Source organism: Grampus griseus (assembly GCF_964374135.1).
Source record: "Grampus griseus genome assembly, chromosome: 20".
NCBI lineage: Eukaryota > Metazoa > Chordata > Mammalia > Artiodactyla > Delphinidae > Grampus > Grampus griseus.
In genome coordinates this window covers 43,277,477-43,299,209 of record NC_139014.1, presented here as the reverse complement: position 1 = coordinate 43,299,209, position 21,733 = coordinate 43,277,477, and the positions used below count along the sequence as shown (strand labels likewise).

The 21,733-nt window shown below is 42.6% G+C and overlaps 1 protein-coding gene across 1 annotated transcript in view; it reads left to right on the top strand.

Annotated features, from left to right (window-relative positions):
• DNAH9 (dynein axonemal heavy chain 9) overlaps nt 1-21,733 on the top strand; it is a gene marked incomplete at both ends in the record, with an annotated part of 299,172 nt that overhangs the window by 95,240 nt on the left and 182,199 nt on the right. Inside the window, 2 exons of the mRNA XM_082678963.1 lie at nt 11,242-11,398; nt 17,723-17,827. Of these exons, the coding sequence (XP_082535089.1) occupies nt 11,242-11,398; nt 17,723-17,827 (262 nt within the window). The remainder of the gene's footprint in view (nt 1-11,241; nt 11,399-17,722; nt 17,828-21,733) is intronic.

The window sequence follows — 21,733 nt, the reverse complement described above, 5'->3', positions numbered from 1 at the left end:
ACTTTTCTGACAAAGTAGTACATAGTGAATATTTATATGGTGAATTCCATTTTCTCATTGACTTTCATTATTATCTCAAGAAATGTTTTGCCCAGAAAGAAATTGGCCTCAACACAGAAAATCACATTTTAAAGAGCATTCGGCTTTTGCTAGCGTGTAGCTTAAGTACGTTTAATTCTCTCCTGCCAGAGGAATTAATCAAATGGACAATTTATCCGTACAACCTCTGCACATTCATTAAAAGCACAACCGCATTACAGTACGTCTGACTGATTGTGCCTGTTTCTTTGGAATTTCCCACTGCCTGGATGGGACCTGAATGTATAAGTAGGTACAATGGCTCAGCCATTGTCACAGGACTTTGGCACACTGCTAAGTTGAAGGACTAAATGGAGATACTTTTTCAGGCTGAACAAAAGCCATTCTCCTAAGTTGTTTCTTAACCTGTGGATGATCTCCTCCCCCTTTACCCCCCTTCCCTCACGTTCGCACACAAACACCCCTTTCAGCCCCGTACTGGAAGTACTGTTTTAATCAACAGCTTATCAATTTTGAGTACCTCTTAATTTCTCAGGCACTACTGCAAGTGGGTGAGAGATAATTGATGCAAGAGTCTTTGAGGGTGATTTGCTGGGTAGGACGCAACTAGCAAAGTCTTACACTTTCTTTTTAAGTTTTTTTAATTGAAATATAGTTGACCTACAGTGCTATATTAGTTTCGGGTATACACGATAGTGATTCAATGTTTTTATACATTATACTCCATTTAAAGTTATTATAAAATATTGGTTGTATTTCCTGTGCTGTACATTACATCCTTGTATCTTATTTATTTTATGCATAATAGTTCAAACTTCTTAATCCCCTTCCCCTATCTTATCCCTCTCTCCAGTCCTCTCCCCAATGGTAACCACTAGTTTGTTCTCTGTATCTGTGAGTCTGTTTTGTTATATTCATTCATTTTATTTTCTGGATTACACATATAAGTGAAAACATACAGTATTTGTCTTTCTCAGTTTGACTTAACTTCACTAAGCATAATACCCTCCAAGACCATCCATATTGTTGCAAATGGCAAAATCTCATTCTTTTAAAAGCTTTTGTACAGTGAAGGAAACCATCAACAAAACAAAAAGACAACCTGCTGAGTGGGAGAAGATATTTACAAATGATATGTCTGAGAAGGGGTTAATATCCAAAATACATAAGAGAGCTCATACAACTCCATCAAAAAAACAATCTGATTTTAAAATGTGCAGGAGACCTGAACAGACATTTTTCCAAAGAAGACATACACATGGCCAGCAGGCACATGAAAAGATGCTCAACATCACTAATCATTAGGGAAATGCAAATCAAAACCACAATGAGATATCACTTCACACCTGTTGGAATAACTATCATAAAAAGACAACAAATAATAAATGTTGGTGGGGATGTGGAGAAAAGGGAACCCTAGTTCACTGTTAGTGGGAATGTAAATTGGTGCAGCCACTATGGAAAACAGTATGGAGGTTCCTCAGAGAATTAAAAATAGGACTACCATATGATCCAGCAATTCTTTTTAAGTTTTTATCTGATACTATTTTTGAAAAACTTAGTAATCTGTAAACAAAGAAAATAAAAGTTACCAGGAATAACCGTTGTTAATATTCAGTCTGTTTCATTCTCATGTAGATTTTGAAAAAATGAAATTGCCACCATATGCTGTACATAAAATATCATAGACTTTTTCATGTAACAATATATCATGTATATACTCTCTAAATATTCTTCTAAACCCCTCTTGTAGCTGGATTATCTTCTATTTACAAGTATCCCATAGTTTATGTAACATAACCACATTATGGGCCATTTAAGTTGTATCTAAGCTCTTACTGCTAAAAATAAAGCTGCTGTGAACTCACTTATATATAAATTTTTACTATATTTCTCATTATTTCCCCAGGAGGGATTCCAAGAAGCAGGATAATTAGATGATACATACTTTCAAGTTATTCTTAAAAAAGGTATTGTTCCCACTGTCACTAGCAGTTTATGAGGTGGTCATCTCACAATATCCTTACCAGCATTAAGTATTATTGTTTAAAATATTATTAACTTTATAAGTCAAAATGGTATCTCATTTGGATCTTGATGTTCTTAATTACTCACAGGCTTGAGCATTTTATGTGTTTATTGGCTGTTAGATTTCCTTCTCCTGTGAATTTGTTGTTATTATCATTGCTCATTTTATTACTTTTACACTTAGCAAGTTCCTGCCCATTTTAAGATCAGTTTAATATTCACCTGTATTGTATTATAGTTTATGTTATTTTACTTTTTCCTTTAACCTTTTTTAATTCTTTGGTAAATTTTTTGACTACTGAGTAAAGTGAATGTTTTCATCAAAACATTTTTGTAAAAAAAAAACAAAAAAACATTTTTGGTTACAAGTGATAGAAGCCTAACTTAACTTGAACTAATTCAAACTAACTTAAACAGAAAGAGGACTTGTTAAGTCAGACTTCTGGGGAAGGAGTCCAGCTTGCTGCAGTGTAACCAGCTTTCGGGCCTGAACAGGGAGCTATCAGGGCTTTACTGTCTCTCTCTTATCATGGCTTTGCTCTCTTCTGAGAGCTGATTCCTTTCTTGCATTGTTTTTCTTTGGCTGGAAAGATGGCCCACGCCAGATCCAGGAGGAAGAGAGACCCTCTCTTTCCCAGCACCATATGTCAAACTCCTTAAAGGGACCCTGATTGGTCCTGTTTGGATCATGTGCCCGTCTCTGAGCCAGTTACTGCAAACAATGAGATGGAGTATTTTGCTCAGGCTGAGCCTTGTGCCCACCCCTTGTGGGACAGCTTTTTTTAATAAATTAATTTTACTTATTTATTTTTGGTTGCGTTGGGTCTTTGTTGCTTGTGAGGGCTTTCTCTAGTTGTGGCGAGCGGGGGCTACTCTTCCTTGTGGTGCGCGGGCTTCTCATTGCAGTGGCTTCTCTTGTTGCGGAGCACGGGCTCTAGGTACGTGGGCTTCAGTAGTTGTGTCTCACGGGCTCAGTAGTTGCGGCTCATGGGCTCTAGAGAGCAGGCTCAGTAGTTGTGGTACAGGGGCTTAGTTGCTCCATGGCATGTTGGATCTTCCCAGACCAGGGCTCAAACCCGTGTCCCCTGCATTGGCAGGCGGCTTCTGGCAAGGTGGGAAATACTTTGATTGACAGCCCCATGGGAATACTCCATGTAGAGGAGAGATGGCTTTCCAAAGTGTGGAGTCCTGGGAAAGGAAAACCCATAGAAACTATGTTAGGGAGCATATAATTAAATGTTTTGTTGTTGCTGTTTCTAAGTAGTCAGTAGGCCCAGCACATGAGTTATGGGTCCTTTCCCTCACTGGTTTGTGATGTTTGCTCAACCATATTCAATTTTGAGTCTATCAAACTGCTTCAAAGTATCTATTCTTACTCTGTTTCATCAGTATATTAAGCCATCTATATGCAATACTCTTTAAGGATTGTAACTTTATTGTGAGTGGTAATATTTTTATAGTAAAGGTCTGTATCATTCATTTTCATTTTCCTTTCCTTTTTTTTAAAGTTCTTCTGTTCTTTCAAATGAGCTTTCATCATTTTGTCAAGTTCTAAAATATAAATTATTAGGGTTTTGATTGGTGAGCCTTAAAACCTTCAAATTAATTTTGAAAGAATGGCCAGGCCATCTTTATAATATGTGATTTGTTTTTCTTTGTTCATACCTTCAATTATGTTTCTCAGAAAAGTTTATAAGTATCTTCATATAGGTTTTGAGTGTTTCTTATTGTTATCTCTATGTAGTTTTTAATTTTTTTGGTCCTATATAAGATTGTTTCTTCACTTTATATATATATATATATATATATATATTTGTTTTGTTTTGTTTTTTGTGGGTTTTTTTTTTGACCGTGCCACACAGCATGCAGGATCTTAGTTCCCTGACCAGTGATTGAACCTGTGCCCCCTGCAGTGGAAGCACGGAGTCTTAACCACTGGACTGCCAGGGAAGTCCCTATGTATATATATTTTAAAACAACTTTATTGAGCTTTATTTTATGTCAAAAATTTCACCCATTCCAAGTGTTAGTAACTTTATCAAGTAGTGTAACCATCACCATAAATCAATTTTGCAACATGTTTATGCCCCTCAGTAAGATCCCTCATGCCCATTTGTAGTTGATCCTCACTCCCACCCCCAGCCCTGGTCAACCACTAATCTACTTTCTGTCTGTATAAACTTGCCTATTCCGGACATTTCTTATAAATGGAACAATACAACATGTGGTCTCTTGTGTCTGACTTGTTTCATTTTGCATAATGTTTTGGGGTTCATCCATGATAGAACATGTGTCAGTAGCTTGTTATTTATTATTTCTGAATAATATTCCATTTTACAGATATGACACATTTTGTCTATATAGTCATCTTAGGTAATTTTCAGTTTGGGGCTATTATAAACAATGCTGCTGTGAACATTTGCTTGCAAGTCTTTGCGTGGATGTATGTTTTCATTTCTCTTGGGTGTATACCTAGGGGAGAAATTGCTGGGTAGTACAGCAGTTTTATGTTTAACTTTTTGATAAACTGCCAAATTATTTTCCAAAGTGGCTGGATCGTCTTATATCCCCACCAGCAATGTATGAGGCTTCTCATTTCTCCACATCCTTGACATTTATTATTATCTATCTTATTTATTGTAGCCATTCTAGTGGATGTGAAGTAGCATCTCATTTGAGTTTTAATTTGCATTTCTGTAATAATGTTATTGAGCATATTTTCATGTGCTTGTTGGCCATTTATATATCTTCTTTGGCATCATTTCTGTTCATATCATTTATCTATTTTTTGATTGATCTGTTTGTACTCTTTTTTGAGTTCTAAGACTTCTTTGTATATTCTGGACATATTGCATATATGTTTGCAAATATTTTATCCCAGCCTGTTGTTTATCTTTTCATTTTCTTCACGGCATCTTTTGAAATGCAAAAGTTTTTAATGTTGATGAGGTCCAGGTTGTCAGATTTTTCTTTTATGGACTGTGCTTTTGGTGTTGTAACTGAGAAATCTTTGCTTAATTTCATTATATCTTTAACTTTCTTCTCATTTACATATAGGAGAAAATTGTTTTTTTGTAAATTTATCTCCTATTTTTCCCATCTACTGCCCCATATTAAAAATTCTAAGAATTATGCTCTTGATTCTCCTTTTAAGTCACTTCTAGAATTTCTAGTTATATTTGAACCATACACATAATATGAAGCATAATTAAACTATTCAAGTTTAGTTACTAAGTGTGTGTTATTTTTGGTATTTTTGGTCACTCATTGCTCTCAGTTCTTCCTGTCACGTTTTGAGAAAGACATTTACCAACTAGTGTAGGCAAACAAAGATGAGCACTAGGTGATGAAGGACCTCATAACCACGTGGCGTAAGGAATGGATCTTAGAATTGGAGGTATTTATGCTGAGGACAATTTTCAAATTTTAAATATTAAAATATTATAAGATGGACAGATTTGTTTTCGGTTGTTGCTAAGGACATTCTTCTATTAGTGCTGTTTCTTATGTTGAGCTGGGAACCTATCACAATCCCTGGGTCTTTTTCCTGTGACTTGCCATCTAACCACATTGCCCCCATTCCATGTACATGCGAGTGCTTGGAAGATTAATTTGCATTTGTTCTTCTTAAATTTCACTTTGTTGGGTCTACCACATCATTTTCAATTGCTAAAATTATTTAGAATTTTGGTCTACCTTCTATCTAATCAATTATTTCTTAATCCAAGTTATCTATGAATATATTGAACATCAGGAGTCTGTGTCCTGGTAATGCCACTAGAGGCCTCCCTCCAGGTAGATATTGTTGCATCCACGTTCATTCCTCAGTTATGATTATTGAACCACGTGGTAGGTGGAATTCGAGGAATGATCCCCAGCGACGTTTTCCCTTGTATCATCTCCTCTTCTTTGAACGTGGGTGAAAACTATAAATAGGATGATATTATTCTCATGATTATATTTTGCTTTACTGCAAAAAGGAAATTATTCAGGTGAACCAGTATAATTATATGAGACCTTAAAAGTAGAGCCTTCTCCTGGCTGAGGGCAGAGGGAAGGTCAGAGAGGCTTGAAGCATGAGAAGAATTTTTCATGCCATTGCTGATTTTGAGGATGGAGGGAGCCCTGTGCAAGGATGGTACAGTGGCCTCTAGGAGCTGAGAGATCCCCCAGCCTCAGCATGCACCTAGGACCTCAGTACTACAACTGGTAGAATTTAATTCGGCCAAGAATTCAAATGAGCTTGGAAGCAGGTTCTTCCCCAGAGTGTCCAGATAAGGGTCCAGCCAAACTGGACCTTGATTTTGGCCCTGTGAGACCCTCAGTAGAGGAGCCACCTGGACTTCTGACATACAGAAGTGAGATAATAAATGGGTGTTGTTTTAAGCCCTTATTGTGTGGTAGCAATAGGAAATGAATACAAATCAAGTGATTTCACCAACTCTAAGATTAGCCAGACCACACGTCTGGGATAGCCAGTCTATACATACCTGAAGTCAAGGTACAACACCTTTGATATTTTCATTAATCTGCCAGTTGTTTGTCTAAAAAAAGGAAAGCTACATTTCATATATTTATTACCTTAAGAAATAATACCTTGAAAGTGGATCAGCTTTCTGTTTTCCAAGGCACTTTCATATCTCTTGTCTCATCTTGTCCTCACAAGAGCCTGGTGGGTCAGATAAGAACAAAGCCTGTAGACATCATTTGCCCGAAGAAAACAAAACCCGCTTCAGCTCGATATTAGGAAGGCCTTTCAAACAATTAGAACTGACCCACGGTGGAAGGAGCTGGCTTCTAAAATAATAAACATGGCTCACTGGAAGAAAAGGCTCTGTGATTGTATTTGAAGGATTTAATGGGAGAAGCCTGGCATGGTTAAAGAGCCAAGCCTCTGAGGCCTCTTCCAGCACTAAAGGCCTGTCTTCCCAATATGCAGTCAGACTACATTGATCCATATTCATGTTGTGGTCAGTTGGTTAAGGCAACAGCTCTTCTTAAAGGATTCCTTCCCATTTTCACAATGCAGTTGTTTCTGAGGCAGCAGATTTATCTAAATTCCTTTGTACAAAGAAAATACTGTGTGATGGACCCCAGTGACACATGTTTTTAAGTCACCAAAGTTTAATAACCTGGCCGAGTTTCATAAACACTTTGCAGTAGAGGCAAGATTTGAACTCAGTGTGTCTGACTCCTGAGTCCTTGCCTTAAACCACAATAGCATGATCTGCCCCCCTCACTAGGAAACAGGAGCAGATTGAAGGAGCCGGCTTAGATGTTTAAAGAGATGGATCTAACCATCTAACTAAAGACCACAGACAGAATCTTAGAGGAGGAGCGTGTGTCCCAAAGAACTAGGACATCCTGCTGGCTCAGTGGCCCCCCACGCAGAAGAAGGGAATACTCTTTCTTTCTTTTCTTTGTGTTTTCCTCATGGCCCATGCTAAAGCCCCACTGTCCCTGCCTTGGTTATTAGAACTCCTTAGACAGCCAGCCCACTTCCCCTCCCTGAACATCAGTCAGTCCATCTGTAATTTAAGGGGATTAGATTAGTTGATCTCAGAAATGCCTTCCAGCTCTAGAGTTCTATTATTATGGGCAAATGTATATGTATTTTGACATTTCCCCCCACGTGCTTCTTCTGGCGATAATCAGAAGCTCAGTAGATACTCAAAAAGAGATTGACACCCAGTTCTAAGGGTTTCTTTTGGGAGATTCTTGAGTTTTCTATAAGAATTCTATTTTTGTGGAACCTTGTGCTTCTAGACTCTCAGATTCCTTGAGAGCCCTGCTGCTGCAGAGAGAAGAGGTCTGAATTGCCCTCTGGCTGGCAGAGAAGGCAGCCATGGGACAGAAAGGGGGTGGGAGAGAGAGTGGGGAGGAGAGTTGCCTGGGGGCCAGGATTCCACCCATCCAGGCAGCTGCCTTTCCTCCTGGGGGGTTACAGGGCTGCAGCAGGCCCTCCAGGTTCTGGAAGGAACCTGAGGCTGGCAGAGGTAGAAGGCCTTGGGGCCAGTCTGGAGCCAGAACTCAGCCTAGGAGAGCAGGTACAGTTAAGGCTGCACATGGAACTCTGAAGATCTAGCTACCAGTGTTGGAGAGAAGCATTGCCAAATGGTAACAGTGACCGAGCAAGGTGAGATGGGACCTAGCTTTTCACCTTACCCCTGACTCACCTCACTTCGTGGCCCACCTAACAGATCAACAACTCTGACGTGAGCTTAATCCACAGGGAAAAGTGAGGCAGCTGCGTGAGCCCAGCTCACCAGGAGTTAAATGCAGCCAGCCCCCCATTGCACAGGAAAACTCCAAGTAGAATCATAATTCTGCATACTCTCCTCTCCACCTGGAGAAACTACCTTCCTGGGTTTCATCTTCAAAGGCTGAGGTAGCTATGGGAATTTCACACTTAATTAAAGGAGAGTTCAGGAACTCCAAGTCTTTTCAAAACAATTTTGGTTGCAGTGAGGATGCAGTCACCATCTGGCAAGAAAGGTGTTAACTCAGAGTTTCTGGTCAACTCTAGCATCAGATTCAGAACCAAAGAGGGTGCATTTCAGAGGACCCCTCAGATGTCCCCTCCCCATCTAGCCTGCAAGTTGAAAGCCTCTGTACTGATTCTCTAAGTATTAAAAAGGTCAATGGCACGGTTTTAAAAGCTTTATTGAGATATAATTTACATGTCTTAAAGTTCACCCATTACAAATGTACAAATCGATGATTTTTAGTAAATTCTTAGACTTGTGCAGCCATTACCACAATCTAGTTTTAGAACATTGCCGTCACCCTGTTTTCAGTCCGAACTCAGCCTCACCTCCCTTCCTAGGCAGCCACTGATCTTCTGTCTATCTCTGTGTTTTCCAGACATTTCATAAATGAAATAATATGAGATCTTTTGTATCTGACTTCCTTCACTTAGCATAATGTTTTTCAGGTTCATCCATGTTGTAACGTGTATCAGTACTTCATTCCATTATACTGCTAAATAGTATTCCATTGCATGGATATATCACATTTTGTTATTCCATTCACAGTTGATGGACATTTGGGTTGTTTCCAGTTTCTTAGCGTTATGGATATTGCTGCTTTGAACATTCCTGCATAAGTCTTTGTGTGAACATATGTTCATATTATCCTTGGGTAATTCCTAGAAGGGGAATTGATGAATCATATGGTAAACTTTACTTTTTAAGAAACTGTCAAGCTGTCTTCCTAAGTAGCTGTACCATTTAACATTCCCACCAGCAATGCATGAGGTTTCCAGTTTTCTCACATCCTCACCAGCATTTGTTATTGTCTGTCTTTTTGATTGTAGCTCTCCTAGTGGGTGTGTCATGGTATCTCACTGTGGGTTTAATTTGCATTTCCCTAATGATCAATGATTTTGAGCATCTTTTTATGGGCTTATTATCCAAAGGCACATTTTGTCATCTTCTTATGAGGATATATGTGGAAGAGGTGTATGACATATATAGTTGGGAGTCACAGTGGAGCGCAGTGGAGTGGGAGCTCAGCTGAGCTACTCTGCTCGCTCACCCCATTGTTGAGGGCTCAGGGAATACTTGCGGGTGAAGTCATGGCAAAAATGAGCCCCAGGGGGCTAGGAACCATTAGCTAAGCGGAACCTGATCCAGGTAAATTCTAGGAACGGTCAGGAGCTGGATGGGGGAGGAGAGAAGGACAAGCACAGTCCTACTGTGTCTGGCACCTTAGTCTGTTCAGTCAGCTATAACAAAATACCAAACACTAGGTGGCTTATAAACAACAGAAATGTATTTCTCACGGTGTAACTGGACAAGGCCGGACGGAACCCAAGTTCAGCTGCTCGCCGCTCGACAGGCCAATTCGAGAGACAAGTGTTGGTGGAAAAGGAAAAGTTGCTTTATTCAGGAGCCCAGCAACGTGGGAAGATGGTGGACTAGTGTCCTAAGACCATCTCCAAGTTGCCGGTTAGGAGACAAAGGTTTTAAAGGCAGCGTGAGAGTGAGGGAGGGGGCTGCAGGGAGCCTGGTTGGCTTGTCCTATTTGCGAACTGGTTGCCTTCAGTGTGAAGTTTCGAGTATCACCAATCATCTGGTTTCAACCGGCCTGGGCTCTAAGTGCTGGCGGTTGGCAATTTTCACCTGGTGGGGTCTGCTTCCGGTGAGAACAGCTTGGGGGGTGTGTCGGGCCTGTATCTGTAGCTTTCAGGGGCCTGGGTGTTCGGGACCTGCTGTGGGACTCGTCTAGAGTCTAAACTGTACCAGTTTCCCGGTCCAACAGGTGTTCTTTGTTTCTCCATCTTCGCATTTCCTAATCATTAACTCTTGAACCAGCCTTTGGAGACTCAGGGGAGGCCTGGGAGACTAAAGCAAAAGGCTGTTATCTTAAAGGACAGGGGCACGGGGGCTTGTATGCAGTTTCAATCCCCCCTTTGATACCCCTCAATCTTGAGGGGAACAGGTGTTGGACAAGAAAAGGAATAATGTTTTGGGTAAAGAGGTTAATCATTAACTCGGTAGAGGAACTCAGTTTTCGGGGGACTTGACCTCAACAGTTTTGGACGCTGGGAAGTCCAAGATCAAGGTGCCAGCATAGTCGTGCTCTTGTGAGGGCCCGTTTTCTGGCTCACAGCTGGTGCCTTCTCATGGTGTTTTCACATGGTAGAAGGGGCAAGGACCGCTCTACCTTAATAAGGCACTGAGCCCAGTCATGAGGGCTCCACCTTCATGACCTCGTCACCTCCCAAAGGCCCCACCTCCTAACACCACAGTCTTTGGGGGTTAGGATTTCAACATATGAATTTAGTGGGGACACAAGTGTTCAGACCATAGCACTGGGCAAGTGAAAATAGCTCTTCATGAATGGACTTAAACATACTGGGGCTGAGGGGAAGGAACCAATGAGAAATGAGCTAGAGAAGTAAGCGGGGGCAAGGTCAGGAAGGGCTGGGCTGAGAGCCCCTGGTGCCCTTCAGCGGGGGAGCATCATGATCAGATGATCCTTTAGAAAGTTCCACCCACAGCGCAGAGGGGACCAGAGCGGGGGGCTCTGGGCTTTCCTTCACAGAAGCTGTGCCAAGTCTCTCACGGCCTTGAACCTCAGCTCTATCTCACTAGGACCCAGCAGGGCCAGAGCTATTTGTGGGGCCACCTGTGGCACTGAGAGTGACCTCCACCCTCCTGTGTTTGGCAGGTGCTACATCACCCTCACCCAGTCTCTGCACCTGACCATGAGTGGGGCTCCAGCAGGACCTGCAGGCACAGGCAAGACAGAGACCACCAAGGACCTGGGCCGAGCGCTGGGCATCATGGTCTACGTGTTTAACTGCTCCGAGCAGATGGACTACAAGGTACAGGCCCAGCCTCGGGGGGACTAGGAGCTGGGCCACGGCTTCATCCTCGCCACCCTGGTCCAGCTCAGAGGCCCAGACAGGGACGTCCCTGCTCCTTCACTGGAGGCCTGAGGACCCTTGCCCTCAGGAGCTTGTGGACCTCCCTGTAAACTTTAGCACCGTGGAATCCACTTCCACTGATTAGCTTGGCAACCACAGAGAGATGACTTCACCTCTGGGGTCTTCCTTTCGTCATCTATAAAATGGAGAAGCTGAACATATATCCAAAGGCCTAAATTCATTATTTGACCCAGAACCACAGAAAGGCTCATAAGTGGCTGATATAAAAATCTTCACATAAAAGTCATAGATGTGCTCTTGTGTAAAAGTGGGCATTTCCCCAGAATTTCTACAAGGGCAAAATATTCTAAGTTTGGCTTCCGAAGACATACTAGAGTAACCTCTATTCTTAGCAAGAGGTACACAAAGACAAGTGCAAGGGTAATGTTCTTCATCCAGGCACTCATCATTTTTACATTTTTTAATGTATTCCGGGCTCTGTGTCATAGAGAAATGAAAAAGAGACAAGAGGCCCATTAGGTCACTTCTCTGCTAGCAACATTCTGCTCACAACTAGACCTTATTCAGATTCTTTTTTTTGAAAAAAGCATAATAACAGATTGTCTCACTGTCTCATTTCTATTTTGTTTTATTGTATGTATTTTTGTAAACTACCTTAAGTTCCCTTTTGAAAATAGAATAGCAGGTAAATAAATTTAGAGTGGAAAAAGAAAACATTTGCACTAAATAGATCAAATATTTATATGTATATATGATGTGATATATTGCCTGTAAAATAAATTTAATTTAAAAATAAATTTAGGGGCTTCCCTGGTGGCACAGTGGTTGAGAGTCTGCCTGCTGATGCAGGGGACACGGGTTCGTGCCCCGGTCCGGGAAGATCCCACATTCCACGGAGCGGCTGGGCCCGTGAGCCATGGCCGCTGAGCCTGCACGTCTGGAGCCTGTGCTCCGCAACGGGAGAGGCCACAACAGTGAAAGGCCAGCGTAACGCAAAAAAAAAAAAAAAAAAAAACTTATTACTGAACCCTGACCCCACCAATTCCTCTAAGAGTACAGGGTGAAAGGAGGAGTCTGCCCTTAATTTGTCTGAACTGTGCAAAGCTTCAGTCATGTGCATCTAGTACAGACACAGATCAGAGCAAGAACAGTAGGCATAGCTGTAGTGAGATACAGCAAAGGTAAGGTGATCCCTTCCTAGACACCAAACATCCTTTGTAACCAAACAGCCTCAATAAGTAAGCAGTTTGCAAACCTCCTCTTCCCTTTGTTGTCCAGCTATTCAGAATTATTTTTATCTCAGAGTACACACCAGCAATCAACTTAATTTATTGAGCATCACCATTGCTCAGCATCTGTTGGGAATCATGGGAGGATATCAGAGATAGATAGGTAGGTAGATAGATAGATGATAAAGAAAGAGAGAAAGAAAGAAAAAGAAAGGAAGAAAGAAGGAAGGAAAAAAGGAAAGAAAGAAAACATAGGCAGGTCAACAGATGACAGAGATGAGAGAGATAATAGATGAATGATAGATATAAATAGATAGATAAATGATAGATGATAGATAGATAGACATATAAGAGATAGATGGGTAGGAAGGAAGGAAGGAAGGAAAGGAGGAAGGAAGAAAGAAAGAAAATAAAGTTACATAGGTAGATGACAGAGAGATGAGAGAGAGAGATAATAGATGAATGGCAGATAGATAGTTAGATAGATAGATAGATAGGGTGAGCATAACCCAGTCCATTAGGAGAGACAGGAACGATATATGAAATAATTAGGGGAGATAGCAGACAGCATTACCCTGAGTGCTAATGCGTGTTCTACGAACTCTAATCCCTGGAATGCTCCAGAGCTGTGGGAGAGCCACCAAGTGCGCTGGTCAGAAAAGACATCGTGGAGGAGGTGAGAGCTGAGGTTGTTTAAGGTTGTTAAGGTTTGGATGAGCACCAAACAGGGCGTGCGACATTTTAACTCAACCCCACCCACTAAAACATCAGCTTCAAAAACAGGACCGAGTTCTTTGTGCAGTTGCTGTCCTTCCCCTGCTCCCTGTGCTGACTTCACCCTGAGCTCTCTTCACAGGGTTTGTCTGGGGTGAGGAGAGGAAAGGAGTGAAGGTCAGAAAGAGCCTTCACCAGCATCACTCACAGCAGCCCATTCTGTTTCAGTATCTCCAGAGAACAATCTAGAAACAAACATGGAACCACGGTGGAGTCCATTTGAGTGGCTTGGGGAACAGGGGAGGCTGGGAGATGGGGTTGAGCAGGGAAAGGAGGAACACAAGACCACTGGGAAGCTCTGACCTTGAGGTGTCAGGCCCCAGAAACGGTGCAGGCTGCAGGACTGAAGCAGGAGCGTGATGAAGACAAACGCTCTTTAAGGAAGACTCCCTGGGCAGCCAGATGAAGGGAGACAGGAAGAGACTGGAAGTGGGGGGAGGAACATTTTTAGGAAGAACATTGCAGTCGTTCAAACCAGAGAAGCAGAGAAGCTGGATGATGGGATAGCAGAAACGGAAAAGAAAGATTGAGAGGCTTGAAAAAATTAAATGATACTTAGTGAACATGGGGAGGGCGTGGGTCGGTGGTGAAACAGAGGAGGAGGAAAGAGGAGAGTTTGGGCTTTGTCAAGGACCCTCGCAATCCCCTCTACCTCAGGAATTCTGTAGGGAGGCGTTGGGTAATGGGGTGGACTCAAGAACTGTGTGGAGGCTTGGGGGAAAGGGTTAGGGTTAGGGTTTGCTTTACTCTACTAGTGCTGGTTGGAAAACCCATAAAACTAGCCACTTTCTCTGGAAATGGTTGCTGTTTTAGTGCTAAGACGTTCTTCATATTATAGCAGCAATACTTTCCCCCTGGACCTCAATCTGGAGAGGCTATTGCTGAAACATCAAATGACTTTGAATCTGAAAGTATCTGGAATTCTGTGACTTCTCCATGGCATCAATACTATAGAACTCCCACTCCTTGAGAAACCCTGCTCTCTACGCTTCTGAAACATTATCCTTCCACAATTCTATCTGATCTTGCCTTCTTGATCTCATTTTTGACCCCCTTTCATCACTTCAAGTTTTACTTTTATACGGATGACTCCTGAATCTGTTTTCCAGCTTAACCCAAGTTCTGGTAGTGTCTTTAACTAGGCAGTAGAGGCCTCCGTTTGGATGCCCTTCTCTCATATTCGGTCAATACTCTTCTCAGACAGTTCCTGCTGACTCCCTGTTTCCTTCCGGCCAGGTTCCTCATTGCATCAATACTAATCATCTTATTTTTCCCCGTAGGCCAGGGTGGACATCTTAAGACATCTTAATTGTTTCCTGTCCTTCCTTCCATCATTCCAATCAGTCAGCAATGTTTATTCTTCCTTCAGCAATGCTCTCGCTTCCAGGCCTTCAACCTTATTCTGAGAGCCCTTATGCTGTCCCAGAAACTCACCGTGTTATGGCAAGGCAACAGCCCAGCCCAGCCCAGCTAATGGTACCATTGTGCTGTTGTGGTGACATCTTAATTGTTTCCTGTCAAAAAACGGGGCCACATGGAGTCCTGGGTTCTGCTCAGGCCCTTGGGGGTAAAGTGTGGGGTGACGATTATCCCCCTATGGAAACTCTACTTTCTTCTGTTTTATGTATTGGATTTCCATTTGATGAAAGGTATCCACAGCTTTAAAATGTTTTAAAACCACTGTTAGCTGGAGAAGCATGGATTTTGATTCTCAAAACTCTGACTTAGTGTTTATAACCTTTGACAGGTGGCGATATATATATAATGTGTGTATGTGATATACATATATGTAATGTGTGTATATGTGATAGTTGACAGGTTGTTTCTTGTTTGTTTGTTTGTTTGTTTTTCCTTTTGCGGTACGCGGGCCTCTCACTGTCGTGGCCTCTCCTGTTGCGGAGCACAGGCTCCGGACACGCAGGCTCAGCGGCCATGGCTCACGGGCCCAGCCGCTCCGCGTGACATGTGGGATCCTCCCGGACCGGGGCATGAACCCGTGTCCCCTGCATCGGCAGGCGGACTCTCAACCACTGCGCCACCAGGGAAGACCCAGACAGGTTGTTTTATTATTTTACATATATATATATGTGTGTGTGTGGCAACCTGTCAAATGTCATGTATATATGGCAACCTGTCAAATGTCACAAATACTAAGCAGAAGTTCGGGAATATAAGCATGTCATATAAATGAAATATAAAATATATATTACGTTTTATTATATATACGTGTATATATACATATGTATACACACACACACACTCATGAATATAATACTAGCAATATCCACCTGCAGAATTTTTTTGAGCACACAAACACAATGCCTAGAACTTATGTCACCTCCTCAGGGAGACTGTGACTTCTCAATCTGAAATAGCTACATGTCCATTACATTTCAATAAAACAGAATGAATAAATAAATAGCCACGTTACCTTCATGTTAAGACTCCATTGGGACTTATCACTACTGATAGTTTAGTGTTCGTTGTCTGTTTTCCCTGTTAGGATCCAAAACCCTGAGGATCGGGTCAATTCTCCCTTGTTCAGGGCTGAATCCTCATGACCTAGGACAACCCCTAGCACATAGCACAGACTCAGAGTAGATTTGTTGCATGAATAGAGAAATCACTTAATTCAAGGAGCTTAGTAAAAGGTGGGGTTGCTTCTTCCCTCTGTTTTCAAAGTCTGCCCCGCATCTAACCTAGCTTATGTGATGTTAGACTGGGTCTCCTAAAATACTGATTTAATCATGTTTTTCTCTGCTCCAAACCTCCAAAGATCTCTTATAATAATTCAAGCCTTTTCAGAACCATGACCCTCTTTATTAAATCAACTTTCATGCCAAAATGACACCTTTATTTTTCTCTGTACATACCATGACTTTGCTCATCCTTTGTCCATAATCCTTCCTCCTCCTGGAAAGCCCTTATCCTTCTGCTGTGCCTGCACAGACACTGTTATCTTATTAAGCCATGATTCCAATGTATGTTCTGAAGATACCATGTACTTCTGTGAGATATCAATACTCCAGATCTTCTGGTTCTGTTCTTGTGTTCCTTCCACTATGCTAATGTTTGCCAGAATGCATTCTGAGAAAATCGGGGGTCACATGAGAAAAAAAAAAAAATCCTAGCCATATAACAAAGTTGAACTAATTTAATTTTGCCTGACTTCTCAGGGCCCTTAAAATGCCCTTATACATTGTAAATTGACCAAAGTGGGTTATAGAAAGCAGTGTTTTCCAAACTTGATTTACCAGAGAGTCTTGTCTTCAAGGAGCATCTCCCAGCTTTGGCATTCCATGAAATAAACTTTGGAAAGTGCTGTTGTAGTACTATGTGAAATTCACTTCTTTGGCAAAACGGATCCATCTAGAGCACTTTGACCCACCCGTCTCTGAACTGCATAACATCTGTGATCTATATTTATCCATTGGAACCACTGCTCATGTAGCAATTTACCTGTTTTATTTGTATGCCTTATCTCCACAACCTAACTAGAAGCTCTTAGAGGGACTGAGCCTCTCTGAGTCTAGCACGTGAGCTATGCATGGAGCAGATAGTCAAAAACTGCCCACTGAGTAAATGAATGGACTTTTCGACTATTTGCATGTTCTGAGCACATCAGTGATGTTTCCTTGCCAATGGCCTTGAGTGTCTCCCAGCCGTCTCTCCCTTTATATGGCTCCATGGTTTACTAGTTCACACTGAATGGCCAGAGTGGTTTTCACTTTTAGGACAGATATACCATCTCCCATCTGAAATTATCCCCTTACTCTCATTTAAAAAGATTTACCTGTAGTTTATTTCCAAAAGAGGTTATCCCTTCCCACCCACATCTCCAGCTTCCCATCACTCTGGGAAACCTGAGTATTTTGCATGAATTCAAAGAGACAGACATAAACTTTTTCATCAGCACATGCCGAAGGCTGAGTGGAAGGATTTTTGTTTGTATGGTGCAAGAAATATAATATTCTATTCGTTTCCTGGGATTTTGAAAGCTGCAGAATCAATACAAGCCTGATGACATTTTAAAGGGATTTTGGTCGAAGTGTCTTGAAAAGGTTCTGTTTGATCCCATGACTTATGTTGGCACCCAAAGCCATCAAAATTTTAATTGTCCTTGAAATTTTAATACGAGTTTCTAACCAGTGGTCTTTAGGGAACTGGAAGTTCTACGATAAAGGGGATGGAAGATTACTTAAATGCGTAACAGTAAGCCCAGCAGATAGTAATTTAATCTTTGTACATTTTGTTGCAGTCTTGCGGCAACATCTACAAGGGCCTTGCTCAGACCGGTGCCTGGGGCTGTTTTGATGAGTTTAATCGAATCTCCGTGGAGGTCTTGTCAGTGGTGGCTGTGCAGGTATGGGGGCCAGAACTTGATGGGAGCGCTGTGGTCTTCGTGCCAAGCACTGAGGACTTGTACATCCTCTTGCTTTTACCCTCTCCTCATCCCCTTGCCTCTACCCTTTCCCCTGTTGCATTTCCTGACCTTTCTTCCACCTGCTAAAATCAGGCCTGGGTGCAGGGTTATGGGTATTGTGCTGGTCCCTACCAAGATGGATCCATTTACTGGCCATGATTTTCCATTTCCTCCTCTGTGAAACAGGAAGAAAGAACATCCATGCACCTGCTTCATAGGGTAGGAAAGGATCCAAAAAGATGGCAGAGCCCAGCTCCTTAGAAGAGGCACAGACTTGGGAAGTTGTCAGACCAGGACTTGAAATTCAGCTCATCCATTTCCTTGCTGAGCATCCTAGCCAGGCGCCCCACCTCCCTCAGCCTCGCTCACCTAATTATGGACAAAGTGAGGGAGCAGCATGAGTGTTGTTGGATGAAGAAAGTCAGTTTTTGGTTAGATTTCCCCTAAGCATGGCACTTGTCTTTCAGGTCATCCAGGAAGCGCTTACTAAACACCTACAGCGTAGTCAGTGCTGTGCTCAAGGCTAGTGTGAAGGGTCCCCAGTTGAATAGGACACTATTCCTAACTTCAAAAATCTTGAGTTCTTGAGACACTCTTCAATGTTCTAGATGTGATTTGATTTCTGTTATCTTGAAGCCAGGCCCTGAAAAGATGAAGAGGATTTGGATTGGGGTAAGGATCCCATAGACAGTGGGAGCAGCAGAAAGAGCGGGGGTAGAAAAAAGTGAACAAACCTTTGCTGAAAGTCTGCTTTGTACCAACTTGCTGATGCTTGTCTGCATTGTTTCTTGGTGAAGCTCCTGAAAGTTGCAGAAATGTAGGTTCTTCTCTTGTTGCCAGGAGTGATACGGGGTCTTCCCTTTCCTTAGGGTTGTTTGATTCAGTAGGAGTAGGTAGAAGAAGTAAGTCACAGAGCTGCCTGAACACCCTCTCAGCTGAAAACCTTTGACTGGCTTGGTTCACAAGAGCTGATTGTGCCGTCACACTGGCAGCCTGACGTTGGCTGCCACGGAAATGGGCAAATCCTACAGGGGCATTTGTTTTTCCCAGGAGAGCTGGTTGTTACACGTTTACCAGCACACCTCTGCCTCGTGAGAATATGAGGCCGGTGTTGCCAGATCTTTTACATTTTAAGGAGAAGCTGAGAGTCCAGATTTTTATTAAAAATCTCTAGGTTTCTAAAAGTTGGCAATTTATTTAATCAAAAACAAAACCTGAGCTGAACAAACAAAACACGTCCACTGACTGCATTCACCTCCAAGTAGTCACCTCACAACTTGGAACCAGGAATGATGCTTCTGTAAAGACTGAGTTTTGTGATATAAGATGTAGAGTAAAAGAAAATGAACCTTTCTTGAAGTACTAATTCTAGGCCTAGAACGGTTCTGAAAATCAAGAGGGAAGCATAAGCTTCTTGCCACAGTGTCTATTGGGATCGATAACCCATAATTATTTCTACCCATCTTTATGTCCACCTCTTTCATCTTTGCTTTTATGATTTTCTGCCCCCTTTCCTGGCTTCCTCCCACAGCTTCTGGAGAGCACTTCTTGTTCTCATCAGCTAGGCTGTGCTGCTCTTACTGCCTCACTTAAACCCAGGACCATTCATCATGAATAGTCACACCTGTGGTGTCCCGATGCAGCACCCAGTGCCTGTGGTTGCTGACGGGCTGTCTCCATGTGTCCCCACAAGGAGCCCAGGGGAAGAGCAAAAGGTGGGAGCCACAACAAGGTCAGCAGAGACCTCTTCTTGGGCTCCAGAGGTATAAACAAGTTCCACATGGAATTCGGCTTTTAAAAGAAGCAGGTTCTTGTAGAGTGGAGTTCGCCAGACAAGGCAGGGGAGAAGTGGTTATGTGTGTAAGCTCTGAAACCACACTGCCAGTGTTCAGTTCTGGTTCTGCCACTTTACTAGCTGTGTGGCCTTGGGCAAGTCCATGTCTCAAGTTCCACATTTGTAAAGGGAGTTAATAATACTAATACCTACTAGATGCAGTTGTAGTAATTATTGAGTTAACATATGTAAAGCACTTAAAACAAAGCCCTACACATAGTAGGCACACAATAAATGTTAGTCTCTGTTATGATGGTGATGGTGATGGTGGTGGTAATGGTGGTGGTGATGTTGATGGTGGTGGTGGTGGTGATTCTGATGCTGATGGTGATGACCATGGTGATGGTGGTAATGGTGGTGGTGTTGATGATGGTGATGACCACGATGATGATGATGGTGGGGGTGGGGGTGATGTTCATCATTACTATCATTATTACCTGAACCCTGCAGGAAATGGGTTGAAGAAAAGTAGAAGGCTGGAACACAGCACAGGGAAGAAGGGTCTACTCCCTGGTCTCAGCAGTCTCCCCTGCACTGTTCACTCCTTCTCAGCTGGCCAGGCTCTGGCTATCTTAACAAACTTAACAGTGTCCTAACCGATGAAGCAGTGCCCAACAGCCACTGTCCCCAGTGCATAGTAGACAGATGCTGTGGATTTGCCTTACAGTATTTTGAAATTGCCAAACACAAGGTCAGTGATGAGTTCAAGATTAATTCCCTTTTGCTTCTGGAATTAAATGAAATAAATTCAATCTGGAATTCCCTGATGCTTCCACACTCTCATCTAGGAATACATCATAGGAAACATTCTTAAGAAAGTGGTCTGACAACAACCTGGGCAAAATCTGAGCTAGTACCATTTAAAATCATAGACCCATCCAAGGAGAAAATTGCACTAACTGTTCACGCTGCAATCCAGGCTGGCATATTGGTGCAGAAGCTGCACCAGCTGTGACAGTTCTACCCGCCTTACCCCTCCTCTCCTGCCTCTCCTCCTTTCCTCTCCTCACATGTCTGTGCCCCTCTTCCCAGTAACTTCTACAAAAGTGAGCATGCCTCGGTATTCTTGGAGGTGGAAATTTTCATGTCTTTGTCAGATTGGTCAAGCAGAATTGCATATCCAATTGGGAAAACTGTGGCAATTCCAAGAACAATTACTCTGTTATTTTTAAAATGTATAAGTTACTACATACTTTTGGGGGGAATTTTCCCACTACTATTGCAATCAGCTCCCTAGGCCTTGGGTTATCTGGGCCAGGGGACATGTGCCACTACTCTGTACCTCCAGCCCCTGGTCCCCCTCCACACTGCCTGGTCAGGCATCCCTGCCACTTTGTCCCTTCCACAGGTACGAGCCCTGGCAGTGGGCTGGGCTGGGGCAGCAAGTGGCTAGAAGCAGCAGAGCAGCTAGCAGAGACTCGGGAGCCCATCATAGCAGTGTTCCAAGTACTCAAGGAGCTGAACAAATGGTAGCCTCTCAGAGCCAAGGGAACTCCCATGTAACACCCTTTATATAGGAGTTTAAGGTCTAAGGTAAAAACATAGAAATATTTTTCTAAATGTTAAAAGTGATGAGTGGTTTGTACTTCCTGAAGGCAGCAGACTCTAATCTGCCACTGCAGAGAGAAGCATGGAGTGAGCCAGGCAGGATTTTAATAATGCATGGCATTTGGGGGCAAAGGCTGGAGAAGAGAATGACCCCAGGGGGCCACAGAATGAATGGGCCACTTCCCTAGAATGTAGGGGGGCAACATAGAGGGATGTGGAGAAAAAGCTGAGAGGAGGAGCATAGCCTAGGGCTAGCCGATGACCTCCTTAAAATTTATCACCTGCGGGTAAGATGGGATGACTTTGATTCTTCACCATTGTGTCTGATGCAAGGCCCTACCTGGGTGGGAGGGTATAGGGGCAGAACCGTCTGTGATCACCAACTTCCAGTCTTTGGAGGGAAAGATGTCATTCTTAAGATATCCAGTCAAGCCACTGTGGTCAGACAAGCACACGTGGCTTGT